This window comes from Lepeophtheirus salmonis, chromosome 1 (genome assembly GCF_016086655.4).
Source record: "Lepeophtheirus salmonis chromosome 1, UVic_Lsal_1.4, whole genome shotgun sequence".
NCBI lineage: Eukaryota > Metazoa > Arthropoda > Copepoda > Siphonostomatoida > Caligidae > Lepeophtheirus > Lepeophtheirus salmonis.
The window spans coordinates 19,399,266-19,419,528 of record NC_052131.2 but is presented as its reverse complement, the minus strand read 5'-3'; the positions used below and the strand labels follow the sequence as shown (position 1 = coordinate 19,419,528).

Below are 20,263 nucleotides of genomic sequence, written 5' to 3'. Positions count from 1 at the left end.
TTCCCACTGGGTGACTACCTTGGTCCTATTTTTTCAACCAAGAAGTTTAATTTCTGAAATTCCTTTCTGTTTTTTTTTTCTGGAAAGAGTAGAAATATATCATATGAGCTTATATTTATTGAGACAAATTTTTCACAATGGTAAAGTATATACTAAAAAATGGATTTACATCCAACTGTGTGTAAACAATAATTCCTTATACTCTCAAATGATATGTCATAGTATTTCTCTCTCGAGATCCCTGTATTTTTTGGGGTTTTACACCTTCGGGAAATTCCCAGTAAATCCCTCGTCTAATGATTCCATAATATAAGTTTTAATTAATTAAATATGTATATATTTTTTACCCAATTATTTAATAATCTCAATGTAAAAATAAATAAAATAAAACACACACACAACAGGCATAAAATTATGTTAGACGCACAATATATGATTCCAGCACTCAAAGTTTGAAGTAGATGGTAAGGAAATGAAAAAAAAAAAAATTACAATGTAATATAAAATACAACCACAATGACGAAATATATTACTGTAACAAAAAAGAAACACACGCAAAAAGTGAAAGAAATATAAACTGGACTCTTATCTTTCATAGGTTAAACAAAAAATAAACAGTATTCACAGATGTTTTAAAATTCTAAATTGTCTGTCTATTAAATCATCCCGATCGAATGTCCTCAGAGTTTTACCCTATTCTCTGCTCTGGTAAATTTTGTATATAATCTTTGTAAGGATGGAGTCTGTTTTTAAATGAGATGGAATCTCGGGATCCATAGAAACTAGTCAGTCTACTTTGAAGTTCAATCCCGTATTCATTTTTTTTTTCCACTAACTATCTCACATGTCAAATGATTTCACATTAAAAGATAATATTTCCCGTAAAAGAGATCGAAGTTGGACTCCTGAAGCTTCTTACAAAATGCACAAAGCCTATCTCCTTCATCCGATTGTGACTTATTTTTAAATAGTGTGGATGTGGCAAGACAATATTTGATTCACTTCTCGCTTGAGTTTGTGGACGGACTTTTTCAATACCTGAATCTTCCCAAACCAGCATATGAAGCCGTTTGGAGACCAAAAACAACGAAGGGCTTGGGTTGATTTCTTCTTTTTTCTCGTACTCCCTTCTAATAAGTTGAGTGTTGAGGCACTCCAGTGCGATCATATATAACTAATCAGTGGCGTGGGATTGTGTTACAGAATTCGGAAAAACGGGTCCCAGGGCCTTCAAAAAATCAACCCACGCACTATCATCTATAATTATACAAATGAATAATTTATTATTAAGACTACCTAAGTTCATTATTTCTTCTAAAAGCTTAAATAGAAGTACTTAAATTTCACATTTACTAACAGGACTCCTTAAATTTTTTGAAATATTCTTTTAATTGGTTTCAATTACTCAATCTGACCTAAAAATTGTCTTTGAAGTCCGTATATGTACAAATGGACTCGAGTGGATAGTGGTAGTTGTTGAAAAAAATCATTGTAGTAGAATTTATACAATTTATAAAGCATATGTTTCACATTTGGAGGTGCAACGTTGTTTGGCAGTCATCAATACTCAAAAGTAAACATTATCAGTGAATTTGTGATAATAGAGAAAATTGGTTATGATTATTTGATATAATACTTCTATTTGAAAGGCCTACGACCACTGGTTGACCAAATGAGGTGACAACTGCAGAGTTTGTAAAGAAAATCTACAGAGCGGCCCTGGTGGATCGTAGACTGAAAGTGTTCAAGCTAGAAGACATTCTAATCATTTCACAACATGCAATTAATCTCATATTATCAGAAAATTTGCTCATGAGAAAGAGGGGTACCGTGTTTCCTCACACACGAGCAATGATAGTGCCATGAAGAAGTTTCAATTGAGTGTTGAGCGAAGTTTCAGAGGAACAGAGATAATTTTTTTAATTAAAAAAAATCGAATTATTTTATCAAATGTATAGAGCTCTAAAATAGATTATTTAAAAAAATATTTTTTTTTCCCTTCAAAATTTTGGTCGGGTACTTCTATGACCAACTAGAGGTTGTTTTTTTGTAAGAACGCGAGGAGAAGGCTGGTGCGAGACATGTAGTATACCTAAATTAAGATCCTTGTTAATATCAGCCGCCTGTTTTATGTTTTTTGAGGGAGAAAATGAGTTACTACTATAAAGAGGAGAACTTTCTAAATTTAAAATAGCATTTCATAATTATATTTATTCTATTATGCATTTTTAGATCAATTAACATGAAAGGTTCTTCCTTTCTAGGGAGATGTTAACACACACACGATTATTAAATAATGAACAAAAAGAAGAAAAAAAACACGAATTAACTTTTTCTCCTTTTTTAATTAGCTATACTTAGTTTTTTTTTTCACACATGTCCCTTCTTTATTTATAACTCATCACAGTATATCTTACTTTATTAAAACAGATACATTTTCACCGTACAATCCAATTTGAATCAGTTGACTTCATTATGTTAATTATGCGTTATGGATCTTACGACTTCGCAATTGAATCATAAATAATATGTTGTATTTCGTAATTTGGCTCTTTCATAAAGAAAAATAGTAAACAGTGCATTAAATGATTGATTAAATTCGGTTTTATCAATCATACCAGTTACGTTAAATAAATAATGACCTCTAAAGGCATGATCAAGCCCTAAATCCCACATGGTAATGAGGGTCGATTTACCAAGAGCAGTACCAAGGGCAAAGATAAATATGCGGGACTCTTTCTTTTATTATTAAAATTATAAAATTAAAATTTGAATTTTATAAATATTTCCTTCATTAAAAGCGACCAAGTATCAAACCGACGTACATTGAGTTTAAGAGAACAATTTTTAAAGAAATTGTTTGTGTGAATCCAACTCAAAGTCTGATTGCCCGGGAAATGGTAAACAATGGTAATGGTGTCAATAAAGACCTCGACTTGACCTTGGTAAAGGGAGAAGGTCTTGATGACAGTCTCTGTTGACAGATTCCAGAACTCCTCCTGGATCCTGGATATTAGCTCGGTTTTTGTGTTGTAGGAGGATTTGTTAGTGTTTCGCTCAATTGCACTCCATTGAGGGTTTTTTTATTTTTTTTAATCAATAGCGGCCCGTGTAGTAGTGGACTCCATAAAGCAGTTGGGAATATCCTTCACAAAATCAGGAAGAAAAGATGATCAAAATTGAGAAATATGCAAGAATAGTCAAAGTTTCAAACATTTACTACACCAAAATGGTATATTGGTGGAAATTCTATGTGATCTCAAAGTTCATTTATTACCATGTCAGAAACTCACGTGATTTTAAGCTACTTTTATTCGGTTCGGAAAAAAGATTCTCTTTATTTAAATTGAGGAACATGGATATTGAATATTTTGGAAGGAACTTATATATGCGAATGAAAATAGCCCTATTTTATTGGAAAATTGCAGGGGAAAAAGTTATGCTCTTTTAAATGTAGAAAACTGGAGAATGGAGACACCTTTACATATTTTTACGGATTTTGTGAAAACTTTTATTTTCAGACACGTTGAAGGAGGGAGAAGGGCGGCTATTGGAAGAAATCTGCTGAGCCAAATTAAAAAAATATTAATATTTGTTCAATGGATGGACGAATAAAGCTGTTAGAAATACTAACAAGCTGTCTTGTATTTTATCTGTTTTCAATCAACTATTTTAACAAAGAGGTTTGTTTTTGAAGTGTCATATCAATTTTATCAATCTTAATAATTTGCATTTAACACCTGTCATAAAAGGCTCCAAGTTCGTGGTTAAAAAATGGCCGCACCCTGTACAATGTATTCGACGTGTATGGTTTGACTTATTTATTCTGTATATATACAAATATGTATGGTCATTGAAAGTGTATTTCCTCTTTCAACTCGTGAGTGATAAGTTTTGAGGGAAATCGATATTTAATTCAATTATGTGAATATTTAATGACAGTGGTTGATAGTGTGGGATAGGAGGAGTAAAAGGGATAATGGTGCCCCGTAATTTGAATAATAATGAGGGTTATTTTGATAAATAAGTGTTGGAATTCTCCTTAAATAATTGATTTCTAGAACAAGTCATTCAAAAAAATTTGTGCATATTTGAGTGTTTTTTTAATAACCCCCCCCCCTCCCCCTCTCCAAATCGTAGAGAAAGAAAGGAGTAATATTCCCATTTGACTTTCTACTACTGTTGGTGAGTACCTACATAGTGTAGGAGAAGAAGAAGAGAAAAGTTTACTGTCGTAATTATTTTTAATGAGACAAACACTTGGGATATATGTAGAGGCTACACTAAGAAGGAAACCTCAAAGAACAAAGGTAGAAAAGACGAAATGAGGTGTCCTCATGACAAATTTCAAAGGTACAAACAAATCCTCGTTCTGATTGTCATTGAGTTTTAATCAACCATTGAACGGATCATCATTTTCTCAGATCCAGGTACATTTGGATCTTTAGACCTAAATAATCACCTAAATTTGTGGTACTCGAACTTTCAGATCCATATCCGAAACCAAAATTAGAAGGATACCCGACTTTGAATTAAGTCGGATAAGTATTTTACCCGACGTTCGAGTCTAAATAAAAGGGGCTCAGGTTTAAGGTTACATTTTTAATGATTAACTTCTGATCCTGGAATGATAAATATCCTAATGGTATTACTATTAAAACAAAATTATTAGTCATTAATAAAAGTATTGTAATAATATCATTGGACACGTCATTACCTTAATTGTATCTCGCACCCTCTCATACCAAAAGAAACAAAAAAGGTCCAAAATCATTTAATTCTTTCTACTATGGAGTTATTGTTCTATAATAGTTGATAACTATTCACAGTTTAATAAGAAATCATTCATATCCAACCAATCAATGTCAAGGACACTGATTGGAGGAAAAGAAGAAGAAACTTCGACAGCTGACAACCAAATGCAGTATACATTTATGTGTTACCTCACTAACACAAAAATTCACTGTGTATTTTGTTATCAGCTGTCGATTGTTTTTTGCTTTTTTTCTTAGTGTTCCGAATGTTGATTGGTTATGTTATAATTAGCTCCTTTTAAACTGTAAAAAATCATCAACTAATTTATAATCATTTTTTCTGTTTATTTCTGGAGGGAAAGTTGTATGATACATTAAAAGTAACGACGTGAGAGATAATGCAGTATAGAATAAGCTAGCGATGCAACTATTTATGTAGATGACGCTTTCATCACTAATCAAGATAAATAAAGTCTATGTACGATATATATTTAATCTTTTTTTCATAACTAGGATTAAGTATTTTGAAATGTTATAAGCTTTTTAAGATATGGAAAATCTCTCAAATATTTTTTATGATCCGTTAAAGTTCGGGTACTCGAATCGGGTTTTGAATCTTTTTTGATAATAAAAGTTTTTTATCCGTACCCAGGTTCAAAATCCGTCCTATCTTTAGTTCTAATTAGTTTTTATGTGAATAATAAATGTAATTTAAATAATGCATAGTTGCTTGTTGATCATGGTAACGGGAATAGTAATCATACCAATAAATAAATATTCCACATATGGAACTCCCCCATATTTTTGTCTCTTTCATTTTTTGCTAACTAAATGGTATTTTTTTATCATACTTAGAGATGTGAATATTAGCTAAATAGCACACGGCGTTACTTCACTAATACAAGAATGTTCATTATAATTTGTTATAATCTGTCAGATCTCTTGCCTCACTTGATACGTCATTGCCATTTCATTTCTTTTTTTGTTGTTGTTGTAGTTTTTTATTATTAAATATCCAGGCTTATCGCCATGAAAATGTTTAATTTTCCAAAAGACGTCAATTGAAGGAAGTTGTGGATCAATGCCATCAAAAGTGCAAATTAAACTCCTGCCACAGACTCAAGAGTTTGCCAAGTAATATAATCAACTATTTTTTTACTCTGTGAGGGATGTGAAAACTAAATAAATGGGTTATTCTATGAGGATGTCACTTGGCTCCTCATTCTTATTAGTCATCCTTAAATTAATCGCTTTAGGCTCATTTTGAAGAATAAATGTTTCTGCAGAAGTGTCCAAAAGGATGGCGGGGTTTGGTACATAATGCAATTTCTACTTTATTTGAACATTCTAGTATAAAAACAAACAAAAGCTTCCGTTTAACCGAAACAAAGAAAATTAAGAATTTTTCAGGAAGCAAAGAATTCTAATTTTAGAAGATTTGTCTGCTACAACTAATGGCATCAAATAATGAAGATTATCCTTATTAGGAAGTTCAAACCCCAAGGGCATCAGACATTTTTATACAAGAAGCCCTTCAGATATAATTTTTGACATATTTACTCAAATACTTCATTTGGAGTCTACAATTTTTATCTTTTATTTTTTTATCTAAATGTATTATTAATTTAGTAGCGCCAAATAAATCATTATCTGCTAAAATACAACATCTTCGAGCGAAATTTGCCAGAAATAAGGCTTCGATAATGTAAAGTAAAAAAACCATAAAAATATATCAAAAAAGCTGGCATCTGTAAATGATACAATAGAGGCCATGGTATATTAATTTCATCATGCTTTCTTATTTAGTCTCAGTTTTGTCGCAATACCTATAAGGGTTCTTGAATGAATATCAATTTAGAGATTTCTCCAAAAAAAAAAGAAGAACTCTAGAATCATTTGGTCAAGTCCAACAGTTAAAAAAACACTAAAATTAAGATGTACACAAAACATTCTCGAAAGAGACGAACAGAGCTAGGAGGAATAAGGAACAATGTTCGGGCTAGTCAAAGTTTAAGTATGCATGAAATTATCTAGGTTGTGGGACTCTGGATAGGGAGGTTTTGTAAGATCTATTCCAACCTCCCACTGACCTAGGCCAGTACGATGGTCAAACAGGATTCATCAAATTCAAAATCCGTTGCTAGTTTGACTATACATTACTACACGTCCTCTATCCTTGGAATCAAACCAGGAAGAAGACATATATTTCTCAACGGTTTTTAATAAGAAAAATAAAGGACTAATAGAGAAAAAAGAAATTGTAGACTACATAGGAAGTATTTGAGAACATAGATATTATGAAATATATACAGTGTTCTCAGAAAGTACTGTTAAGTTAACTTTATATAATATATATGTAAGGTTGAAAAATATTATGTTTAAACGCTAGTTATGTCGAAACTACATCAAAATAAACAGTTTTGACTAAAATAAGTGTGATTGACATATTTGGATAACTACCAGATGATTTCAAGGTTTTTTTTCTGTTTTTTTTTTTTGCGGGAGAGGTTGAGTGATACAATAAAGGTAACAGAGTGATAACCAAAAACGTACTAGCATTAAATTCCCATTATTTGTATTTACAAATTTTCATAAAGGACTAGCTCTTTTATCCACTTTTAACCTCTACCGCCAAAAAATAGAGGAAAAATTCTAAGAAACGTACGTAAGCTAGTTTTTTGTACTTTTCTTGTTGACAACTGTAAATTATTATATATTTTATAGAATAGTTACTAATTAATATATTTATTGAATTGATAATTTTATCAAAATAAGTATCAATAGCAAAGTATGAAATGACACAAATTCTAAGCTTCATAATATGTCAAATCAGCTGTTTTTAATCATACAATAGTACGCCAATCAACATTCAAAACATCCTTTGCTTCTGATAAATGTTGTGGAAGTTCTTGGATACCTGGAGGGCTTACATCAAAATCTTCTGGCTACAATGACTTTTAAAAGGCTAATTTGGTCTCTAAGGAAAAACAAATGGGTCAAACTAACTTGTTGGCCCATTCAGGATTCAGATAAAAAAACATTCGTCAAAATTATTATTAAATCACAAAACATCGATGTTTCCGCTCCTTCGGGCTATATGACTTACCCAAATCATCTCCTTATGGAGAAATGGTTCGTTTATCGAGTTGCGTTAGAAAAGCTGGAGGTATCAGGATGCCTATATGATTATCGTAATTGTCTTCAGTTCAGAAAGAGATACAACTTCTCACCTTCTGTAGGACTATCAAATTTTAAAAGTTATTTACTCCGCTCCTAATGATTTTGGAAACTCAATGAACAGTAAGGATTTTTTCCCCACAAGCTTCAAATGGCAATGTATATAATCAAGTAGTGTCCAAATTCAATTCTCCAGCTACACCATGAAAACATCCGGCTCAAGCTTGACGCGTACGTGATAAATATTTGTAAAAGTTATTTTAAATACAATTGGGATAAGGCCTTTAATATTATATTAATATTTTTGTGTGTTTATTAATTTATTATAATAAACTGTAACATATTTCCAGTATTTCAAAATATTTATTCCAGTTATGAAAAAAAAAAAAAATCAATATTCAAAAACAGATTACGGAAAAAGATGCAGAAACATTGACAGCTAACATCAAAATACACTGTATATTTTTGTGCTAATGAGGTAATGCCGTATTAAAGAAGATTTATTTACAAATCTTTCCATCCATCAATTTTAAGGCTCTCCAAAGAAGGTATATTAATATGTTACTTTCCATTGAACTTTCTAAATATTATGTATTTTTATATAAAATAGAAGATTTTTAAATTCAATATACAGTCACGTCCGGATAAAAGCCACTCCTCTGTTCCATAAAATTTTTTACTATTATTTACAAATGTTTATCTTAATTGAAGAAAAGAAAAAATGCCATTTTTTGATTATTAAGTACATTGATGATAAACACCACAATATAAGCCATTTATTTATCATTTCAAAGCATATACAATAAGTTATTTTTCTCTGTTTTTTTTTCTTTTTTGCAAAGAAAGATTGATTATTATTTTTTTTCAATTTATTCAACGGAACAGGGGGCTTGTCAAGTAATATTTATTCAACGAATTTTCTTCCAATAGTATTATATAAACGAATGTGATTAAAAAGGCTTGTGGGACTTTATGTTTTTCTAATGTTTGTATCCATTCTATTTGTAAATTTTTATGAATTTTCTAGGTAAAAATTATGTCCAAAAAATACATTTATTCAAATTTTTTAGCATCATGTTGCTTTTATACAAAATAGTTTATTGAGTAAAAGATTTGTCGCAGAGAAAAAGTTGTTCTTAAGCGAAGTTCTCTTAGATCTAGATTGATCTTTCCGGATTTTTCTATACATGCATACAGGGTATAACAAGGAAATCTGGAGCTTCAGATTTCTGTTTTTTTGCATAAATGCTGACGAAATTGTTCAATGTTTTTTTTTTCCAAACTTTCTTTGCCAAAAAACTGAGATGGAGTCAAGAGCAGAAGACTTCAATGCTATACATTTTTAGAGCCGAACGCAGGTGTGATGTTGTGATAATTTTTGTAAACAAATATTAAGATATGACAATTCTGAGATCTCAAACATGATAAGGATCGGCACGACAGACAACAGGACGCTGCCCCCTGCCACAAATCCCAAAAAAAAACTCAGAATTGGCTCCAGGAGTACTGTTATGACTGGGTGCCTAAGGATATTTTCCCTCTTTGCTCTCCCGACGAGAATTTGATGGATTATTTTGTTCAGAGCTTCGTTGATACAAAAGTCAACAGAGGTCCATGAAGTCCCTGATCGACTCCATTGTCCTGTAATGCAAGAACTTAGATAAGACTCTATTTTCTAGGGCCTGCACATGTTTCAGTACTATTTCTGCGGATCAGCTTACAAAAATCTTTATAAATGACCATTTTATGTTAATTTATAATATAAAGATCAAAAATCCTGGATTTTGTTGTTATACCCTCAATATATGACAGTGATATCCCGCCTAAAATGTAATTTTACATCCTATTATTTTGTCGGCTGTCGATTTTTTTATAATTATTATTCGTATTATTTTGAAAGTTGATTTTAGAACTTAAATTAGCTATTGTTTAGTTGTAAATAATCCCCACCTATTAAATGAGAGATAGTCAGTTGGAGTTTGTTGGATATCTACCCTATACTTTAGAGTTATTTTCATGTCATAAAGATCTCATAATGATATATGTATATAGAATTAGGGTAACTGTCTTTGTAAAGTATTTTTATATTGCATAAGGATAATGGATTCGTGAAATATTAATTTCATTTTGTGAATATTTACAGAATATTAAGTTAATTTAATGCATATAATTGCATATCTAATATTATCTCCGTCCCTTTTTAATACGTTTAACAGAAATGGAAGTGTTTAATATGGCATTAGTACTTTTTATTAAAGTTTCAAGGCTAGTAAAAAGGTTTTGTGTACAGGGCGAGGATTCAAAAATTGGAATCATCTTGGAGGATGCCTATTCTCAGTTCTATAATGTTTAACATTTTTGAACTTGGCACAAATTCGAAAGAGTTAACAAAAAGCTACAATTAAATTTTTGTTTTGTTTTTTTGCTATCAAAAATGTCTGAGCAACAAGCAAAATGGCATAGGGTGGGCGATCTCACCCGTGTATAAGTTGATCTGTGACAAGAATATCTTCAAAATGGGCGCTGTTCTGAACAGGAAAAATGTCCACTTCTTAGCTGAATCAACAGCTCATGCTTAAGGGAACCTTCAGGATCAAACATCCAGCTATGGTCATTGTCCTCGGCGTCTAGGAGTCCGGCGGCACCAAGATGCCTCCCTACTTCTTCAAGGTTAACGAAAATGTCAGCACGAACGCCTACTACGAGGTGCTCAGGTACCATTATTTGCCATTGTTGAAGAGCACGTTCCCTAGGGACAACTATGTGTTTACCTAAGACGGCACCCCGGCAAATACGTCCAAGAAGGTGTAGCATTCTGAAAATGACTTTCTTCTGGCCGGCAGACATCTGGCCTTCGTCCTCACCCGACGTGAACCCCCTGGACTTTGCTATTTGGTGCGTCTTGGAGGGAAAGACTAACAAGACTTATCACCCGAATGTTGATGCCCTGAAGGCCATGATCATAGAGGAGTTGAATAACCTGTTCTCGGACTTCATCAAGGCCATCTGTACTTCTGTTTGTCTGCGTGGAGAACCCATCATTCAGAACGGAGGGGGCATATAGAATAAAAAGTGTAGAAAATAATTGAATTACCAACTTTTATTTCAAAAGTTTGCCATAAAAACTGCAAAAAATAAAAATATGTAGAAGTGAAAACGGCTTTTAAAATTTTCTAATTTTTGAATCCTCACCCTGTATATCCTTTGGTATGCATTATGAATAATTTATTGCAAAAAAATAATAGTAATAACTTGATATCAATCATCCAAAAAAGGCGAAGGTCAATTAGAAATAATGTTAAAAGTGTTTTAAATGAGATATTAATATACCTAACATTTATGCGTTATTATAAGTCAAATGAACCTAGATTATTTTTGGGACAGGGGATTTTCATATTTAAAAAAGTTACAAATAAATAATAAAGTTTGAGTCCCTTCCTTTTAGGAGGAACATTGCTAGCTTTCATCATTTAGTGAGCTTAATTCCAAAATTTATAAACACCTTTATAAAATTAATCATTTTAAGAGGTTTATTTTATTTTAAACTCAGTGGTTGATGTTTATACCGAATTTCTTAACTGGAGTGTTAGTTAGAGCATACCTATAAATATTAGTAAATGTGTCCTGCTTCCGTTCTCCAGAAAATAGTTCGTACACTCAAATCTTAATGTGGTAGATGATTACTTAGACTTAGTAATTTACATATCTGGTGATATGAGACTTGAAATTTATGAATTGACCACGTCCCTAAAAAAAGAGCCCTAGCGATATCACTGTTACATAATATACTAAAAGGAATGTACCTATTTCTAATATTTATTTATTTTTCGAGATACGGGGAAGTTATAAAATGCCTTTGCCAGATTTTACTTTTTTGCAGCCAAAATATTTTCAATTCAGAGGTAAATTGTGCTATCTTGTTTGGATTTTATAGTTAGTTCATATTTCAATGATATATTTATTACCTCTGTATTGTACTAAAGCAGAGGTCACCAAACTTTTTTTTTACGGCGGGCCTAATAAATAAAAAAATGACGAGGAGGAACTGCATAATCATTCTGTTTTGTAACTTGTAACACTGACAGATTCGTTTTCAGCAAACACTCTCGTGAAGAAGTTTCTTTGAAATTTTAAACTACATTTCATGGACTCATAATTTTCAGAGCGTAACATTTCCGATTTTTTGCTTCATTGTGACGACAAAGATTCTAATCTTTCAAAACTGCAACACTTTTGCTACATATTAAGCAACTAGATATCTGGTCCTTTGTTTCCACAAAACAATTCTTTACTCTCCACTCTTCTTGGAAAACACGACACTAGGTGTCCACTTTTCACTTTTTTAGTAGCCATAATGAAGAGTGAAGGATCTGAAAATGAAAGAACGGGAAAGATCCATAATTGTGGGATACCCGAACGGAGATGGAGACAATGAATATAGCTGGTGCTACATGTGCACATTTCTTAAAATGTATAGAACAATACAAACAAACTCTATAGTTATTTAGAGATAATACGCATAAAATACACTACAACAATAATAAATATAAAGTACATAGCAATCAATATCGTCTAGTTTTCCCAACAATATATTTAAATTTAAATTTTATCCCAATGTTTCGTGTTGAATACGTTTTATAAAGCAAATTCAAGTACTGTCGGCAGGCCAAATGAACTGATATGGAGGGCCATATCTGGCCTGCAGGCCATAGTTTGGTGACCCCAGTACTAAGAAATGATAAAGTTTTCTAAAAATCCTATTGTATACTAGTACATGTAGATATTGAAGTAAAATATTGTTATTATTCCATTTGTTAGGAGCTAAAAATATGAATTGTACACCACTACAGCTGATAGTTATTGTAAAATAGTTACAATATTTCTCACTTTTGATTTTCTTATACAATATTTAATTTATAAACAAAGTAAGGTTGCGTGAAAATGTTTTTTATACTTAAAACTGTGATTTTTTTTTAAATATGTTAAAGGACAACCTTCTGCAATGTAAAAATTAAATAGTCATTCAAGTTTTCTATTGCTTAAATAAGAACAATCAATGGGGGCTATAGCCAGTGGACAAAAATGCTTTTTGAAAAAGTCTTATTGATAAATTTACACATCATTGGAAAAGCTTAAATCGAAAAAACTTTAAACCGAGTTTTTCCTTATTATATATTTTTTCAACGTTTAATTGAATAAATTATATATAACGTTAAATGAAGCTTATATAATTAAATGCAATATTTCAAGGGTAAAACCCCTAGAAATATTTATAATACCTATTTTTATCATTGACATATTTTAAACATCAATCATTTTTTACTATCCAAAGTACCTTATATGTAAAACATTTGATGTAATATGTAAAAGTTTTAAATTTTACAATCTGCAATCAAAAAGTTAATATTGAGTATATTCAAACCTAGAAAAAAGTAAATTGGCGAGATATATTTCAATTGTGAGAGTATGAACAAAAAAGTGATTGGAGAAAAAAAAATGCAGACTATCAACGCAAGAGCACCGTCCGTAGTATCAAGCACGTGAGTGGAAACGTTGTGTTTTGGAAGTGTTTCTCTGAAAAGGGGAAAGGACGAACTCATCATATCCTTCAGGAAATTTTGGAGGACAACCCCTACAGCAGGGCACTGAAAATGTTTTTTTTAATTTGTACTCCAGCATAACAATGACCTAAACATACGACCACGCAACGCCCAAGTGGTTCTAGAAGAAGGAAATTGAGGTCATAGAGTGGCTTAGAAGGTGCTCTGAATAACTTAGAAGAAAAAAAACGTAGAGTGACAAAACGTCTAACATACAAAATGTAGAACAGACAAAATGCCATACATACAAAATATAGAACGAACAAAACGTTGAACTGAAAAAACTTCGAAGGGAAAAAACAACGAGCCTACAAAATTTATAACGTAAAAAGCGTAGAATGGATAATTTTTGTAAGTAAATCCTTCCACGTTTTTTTATTCTACACTTTGTCTTGTGATGTTTTGTCCTATTACCTGCCTAAGCAGTTTATGAACGTCAATCCCACAGTAAGTCTTTATTTGTGGGAAAACTTACTAAACTAGAGGAGGGGATCAAACACTAGATTCTTTCACTGTATGAGGGTGGACCAGAAGTACCCGATCCAAAAAAGAAAACACAAAAGTTATGGGGAAATAAGATTTATTTTTCAACATAATCTCATTTCAGCTCTATACACTTTTAAAAAAAACGGTGCAACAATTCTGCTTTGTTGCGGTGAAACCTACTCAATGTACTCAATCGAAACTTTTTTACGACACTATTTTTTCTCTTATATGAGAAAATGCGATACCCATTTCGAACAAAGATTTCGCATTTATAAATATTATGATAATATACGAAGTAACCAATTTTTGGAAATTCCTTCAATATGTACTAAGTTGCACATTTTCACTCGACGATCTACGAGGCCTAACACTGGATCTAATAAAGTCAAAAACAGATCTGACAACAAGGTCAACTTTTTCTTTTTAGTGCAGCATGGGACAGATTCTTGTTGCCATACAAATGGCTTCCCAGCTGCAACTTCCTTAGCCACACGCTTCCTGATCAGCCTTCAGAACAGCTAGGATACATGGCAATGACCCTAAGCCCTGATTTGGATGGATCATCATCAATAACTTTTATCAAATTTGAAATATAATCCTGATCCCATTGTTTTGATCTACACGCTTTGCTTTTGGTTCATAATCACCTCCAGACTTTTCAAGTTCGTTCCTTACTCTCCAGACAAAGGACCTGTTCAGGCTTAAAAAATTTAATATCTAATCATTGTCTCGTGCGGTGTAGACTGCAACAAAGAATTGAATAGGGTATGCACAAAATTTAAAATATAATGGAGTTTTAATCAGTAGATAACTAGTTAAAGAAATCCCTTCAGAGTATATGTGTTTCAAAATAAATATACATCATTCAAACTTTTTAATCCACTAATTTAATGTTGTTATTTGATTTGTTTGTTTTTTTGGGGTTTTTTTTGGGGGGGGGTGGTAGCACGATAATTTGAGTTCATGACAGCTTTTTGATAGTATTTTACTTTTAGAGTAGACCAAATTCAGAGTTAATTATAAAAATGCACCTGTTATACTCATCATAATTACATTTTTTTTTTTTTTTTTTTTTTTTTTTTTCCAATATCAATGTTTATTTTTGAATGGATCACGTGTCACAATAAATGATTCATTAGTTTATAGAAGTATGATTTTAATTATATTCTTATACATAAATTTTACATAATATAATATTAGTGTCTTGAAGATTTAGAATTAGTCTTTATATTTTAAATTAAGAAATTGAGTGAATTCATTGAAACTTGTACAATATTAGTCAAAGAAGAAAAAATTAATTAAGAAAAGATATGTAAAAACTGTTGAAACAAAGATCAATATTTGTCTAAATATAGTTTACTACGCGACAACTATTTTGTCCGCTAGGAGTGTGTAGTAAATTTTTATATTACTTTGTAACCAAAAATTTTTTTATTAATTCGCCTTGTGTTCACAAATTGAATTCTACAATGGGAAGTAAAAATTGCATACTTGACAGGGTATGATAAAGTAACATCATTGATGGTAGCTCAAAATCTTGTGGGGTAGAAAGTCTTAACGTAGAATAGGAAATATCCTTAAGTTAACAGGCGTGTTTCATCTGGGGTTTTTTTTTTTAAATAAGGTGTATTAAAAAGAAATTCAATATTTTTTATGGATTTTTTTGTTTCTTTCTTTGACAATCAAAACAGTACCTATATGACGGTCGGAATCAACAATTTCCAGTATTTCATCACCATTTTTGGACAATTACCCTTCTAGAAGAGATTTTTGACATAAAAATTACCAAAACATATAAGATAAGATTTTGTATAAAAAACTTCTCCGACAGGTTTGTGATTGTTTCACTCAGTATTGCTTGAGCAGTTGTCAAAGAGGGACACCAACAAAGAGAAAATACCGCATATTTTACAGTTTTTCTTTAATAAATGGTAAACTGCAAGCCTAAGGGCTGAAAAATGTAGAAAGTGTTTATAGTATTGATACTGTAACAGCCAAATATACGTAATTTTAGTTAGTCGATTCTGTTTCGGTAATTTTGTTGCCAAAACGCTCCAGAAGGCCAATTGTCAAAAATGATGATAAGATAATGGAAATTGTCGGTTCCGACCGTCATGTATGCTTGATTGCCAAGGAGATTTCTTTTTACTACTCTACATTTCGGTCAAATTGACAAATCTTTGGAGTAATAATTAAAACAGATCATATTTATTGCAATGACAAAAATGCGTCTAAATAAGATTAAAAAGCTTTTAATAAACGTAACGTTTAACCTCATAAAGTTCATAAAGATATAATGCTTGGAGGTGAGGGACTAAAATCCCTTAACTTTCGCCCGTACATTTGACGTTGAGGCTTATATTAGTTCTTAATTATTTTAAACAAATATAATACAATTATTTCTAGGTTAAAAAAATACTTATAATTGCTTATCTAACTCATAAAAACAGTAATTTAATGCCAATCCATGATCAGTTAAGAAAATTTGGAACATAAACGCGTTTGAATAAATCTTAGATTATAAAGGTTAAATAAAAAATATTATTATTTTTTTTTTTTTGTGAATGTGAGTCCTTTGAGCTTAAGGACTATTAAATTTTACCAATAGTTTTAAATTTGAGAAGATATTCGCTGTGTGAAAAAAATTCAATTTTACATCATTTTTTTTATTTATAAAATGGTCAATACCTTGCAAAAAAAATTATTTGTGTGGACTCATAATGTGTAAACGTCTTTTTTCAATTGTATATAACAGAAAATATAATAACAGAAGATTAATACTAAAGTTCCTATATGTTTAAAATATGCAAATTCTTCAGCATTTTGGTTATAAATAATTCGCCGAATTTCTGTATCTATCTTAATAAAGCAAAGTATATCGATTTGTTTTTATTTTTTAATTAAAAAACAGTGATTTTTGATCTCAAAAATAACAATTTAATCTAAGTAATGTATAAATTATTTCTCATTTTCCTCAACTCCCATAAGTGCATGTCGATCAACCCCAATACAATAATAGATTTCCTGCTATTAAAGTGAAACACACTTAACACATTTGTTATACATATAAGCAGAAAAAAGATCCATAACTTTATAATAAAATCCAAATTATAATTATTAAAACCCAAAATATTTAGATTTAGGAATATTTATGTTTGTAAGCCTGAATCTGGTCAAGGAATTTTAAACTATAATTATATTTCCTTAATACAATTTTATAAGTAAGTTTTAGATCATTCTTATATACTATTTGCTATCTAAAAAAATGTATTTAAAAAAAAAAATATTTGGCTCGTAAAATATTTTACGACAAAATTTATTTTTACCGACAAAAAGGATTTTGACGGATTTTTTTATGAATAAACTTGTATTTTGAATATTCAAATCCCATATACATTTATTCAAGATTATTAAAAAAGAAAAATATATTTTCAAGAAGAAAACGAATTAGGCTTCAAAATTTGATTTGAGTTTCGTCCGAACTAAAAATCACTTATGATCACTTAAGGAATTTAGAATGCTTTATAATATATGTAAAAACATAATGGGTTGATATACAGCGGAAAAAATAATTTCAAAAAAGTTTGTACAAACTACTATACAATAATTGTGTAACGTGTAAAATAAATTTAAAATAAACTATTTATAAAATAAGCACATTTCTTTGCAATGTGCATATTTTATTATGGCTTAATTTTATAAATAAAGTCACAAAATTTAATTTTTTCACGAATTATTCTCTTATTCGAATTCATTTCAATGCCTTGGGTAAAAAAACTCTAAAAAATAACCATGCCTGAGAAAAAATAAAAGAAAATATGATAGACATAATTCTTGAAAGGCTCCTGTCGATATTCGAAAATTTGGTGCGGGGTGGAGTTTTCAATCGTCATAAATCACCTGCAAGAGATGAATCATGACTAAATTGAAGACTCATGGATCTTGGATCAGTGAATGGATCGATCCTCTCGGAAGGCTAAATCCATGCATCCCTTTTTTCATTCACGTTTAAGTCATCATTATCATGGATTCAAATTAATCAAAGAGTCCCTGGAGTGTTCGAACTCCTTTTCGCTGGGTCGTTCCGGCTTAATCTAATTCGTCAACTTGACATGTGAATGACTCATTATTTTCAATTCAAAACCAACTGGTTATCTTTCTGAGTACTCTAATTCTAGTCTAAGTTCACTGAAAAGATCTAGATCTTAATACCTATTTTTTTTCCTTTAAAACGCAATATCCCGTCTCCCTCCCCTCCCCCAAAAAAAAAAAAAAAAAAAAAAAATGAACACGAGATACATTGTGTAAAATCCGTTAAATAGATGATTATCGTTAATAAAATTTTATAAAGATATTTTTTCGGTATATTCATTATTTCAATAATTTTTTTTTTGATAGATTTAGGGAGTTTTTTTGCCTTCCCTCAAAAGCATTTCAATTTGATAACAGACTTACCAAAAGCTTTCTGTTGTCTTCTTTTTTACCAGACATCCCCACTTCAATATTTATTGCTTAAAAAAAAAGGAATCTATCCTGCTCATCTAACTGCTCGTTTGTAGAAGGGACCTCAACCAAGGGATCAAAATCTATTTTCCTTTTATTCACTTTAAATATAATCAAAGTATATATATTATTAACCAATACGAACAGAACGCTATAATAAATGCAATGATATTTTTCCTTTCAAATAGTATTGGGCTTATATACGTACAGTGTACATTCAACAGTAATTTCTCTTAACATACTGCGTGAGCGGTTGGTTGTGTTATTATATGTATACATACCATACCATACAACCATGTATGTGACTGAGGGAGTGAATGATTGGTAGTCATGGTAAAATAGGATTATTATTTTTTTGTTTATAACTATAACAAACACAATATTATCCCTCGTTGTCAGAACAAGGTTTGTTTAATAATACTATGTAGGAAGGTACATGCAATGGTTTTTTTATTGCAAATAACTTTTGCACTCTTTGATGTTTGAATTTATATAATAATTGAGTTCTCTTTTAGTTACAGCATATAAGAATATAATTATATTACATTTCTTTAAGCAACAATATGGGTGACTTCTGGCCTGCCTCAATCACTGACCTCAACACCCCGGAATTTAGAGTTTGGCATGTCTTGGAGAAGAACATCTTCCACACTGACTTTCAAAGTTTATATTATAACATATCAAACTCAGAGCTGTAGGGTGTGGACTCGAACTCATACACGTCCAGGTTTGCTATGCTTTCTTAGGACTTGGAAATTTGAATTTTGAATATTTTCTGGATAGGGTGCTTTAGAATTTTGACTTAAGAAAAGAAATATATTCAGGAAACAGTAGAAAATAAAAGTTATAAACTATATTTCTGGGTTTATTTTTATATTACTGTATTTTGTAAGTCAAGACATCTGATAAACGAGAGTAGTAAGAGTTGCATAGAGTATGGATGTATTTTTTCAGAAGTTCCACGCACGTTTTTTCCATGTTATTGCGGAGATATATCAAATTATAATAAGAATGAACCATAAAGTATACATAAAATAATCGAGGAGGTTGAGATCTATACTAGGTATACTCCTTTTTTTAATAGTTTTTTGGAAATCTGAACAGGATTTTTATTTTTCAAAGATGTTGTCATTATTATTTAATTCGAAGTATAAAGTAATAAAGCACATTTTCATCAAAAACAAACAATAACAATGATAGTTTTTCTCGAGAGTTATAAGAGTAAGACCTTGCTCGAATCGGAATAGAATAAATTGAGGATCGACAATGGAGTAACTCCAGCCTATATGTCCTTGTTATATACCGAGTGGGATTTCTGTCTTTTTCCTTCCTCTCGCGGCTGCTTGAAGCTTGACTAATGAAACGCCTTGACAGCTTAGCTGTTTTCCTCCCAAACATTCTTTAAATCTCATGGGGATCCCTTTAATTTCTGTTTCTTTTAATTTTACATACCGGCAGGAATTATATTATGTATGATTAACTATGTCTCTTCAAATTCAACTAACAAAACTATACATTTAAGAAAAAAAATAAAACACTAGAGATATCCTCCTAATACGAACACCGTGCGATCATTATTGAATGCGTATGCCAGGCATAGGCCAAGGACGGGTATAACTTCATATATAATGACGATACATAGCTTCAATTGGTGACAATAGATTCGATGTCTTGCTAGAATTTCAAATTGGCACGGTCTCTCCAAATTGGATAATTAGAACCGGATTTATTCCTGAAAAGCCA

At 31.1% G+C, this 20,263-nt stretch overlaps 1 protein-coding gene across 5 annotated transcripts in view; it reads right to left on the bottom strand.

Annotated features, from left to right (window-relative positions):
- LOC121120116 (kinesin-like protein KIF19) overlaps positions 1–18,784 on the bottom strand; it is a 128,034-nt gene extending 109,250 nt beyond the window's left edge. For 3 of the 5 annotated variants that reach the window (XM_071888954.1, XM_040714958.2, XM_040714965.2), the window contains exon 1: positions 18,473–18,763. In XM_071888954.1, coding sequence (XP_071745055.1) covers positions 18,473–18,508 — 36 coding nt within the window. In that variant the 5' untranslated portion in view covers positions 18,509–18,763. Of the gene's footprint in view, positions 1–18,472 lie in introns of all 5 variants that reach the window. The other 2 variants (XM_071888957.1, XM_071888951.1) reach the window with 2 other exon arrangements.
- Between the last annotated feature and the right edge of the window lie 1,479 nt (positions 18,785–20,263).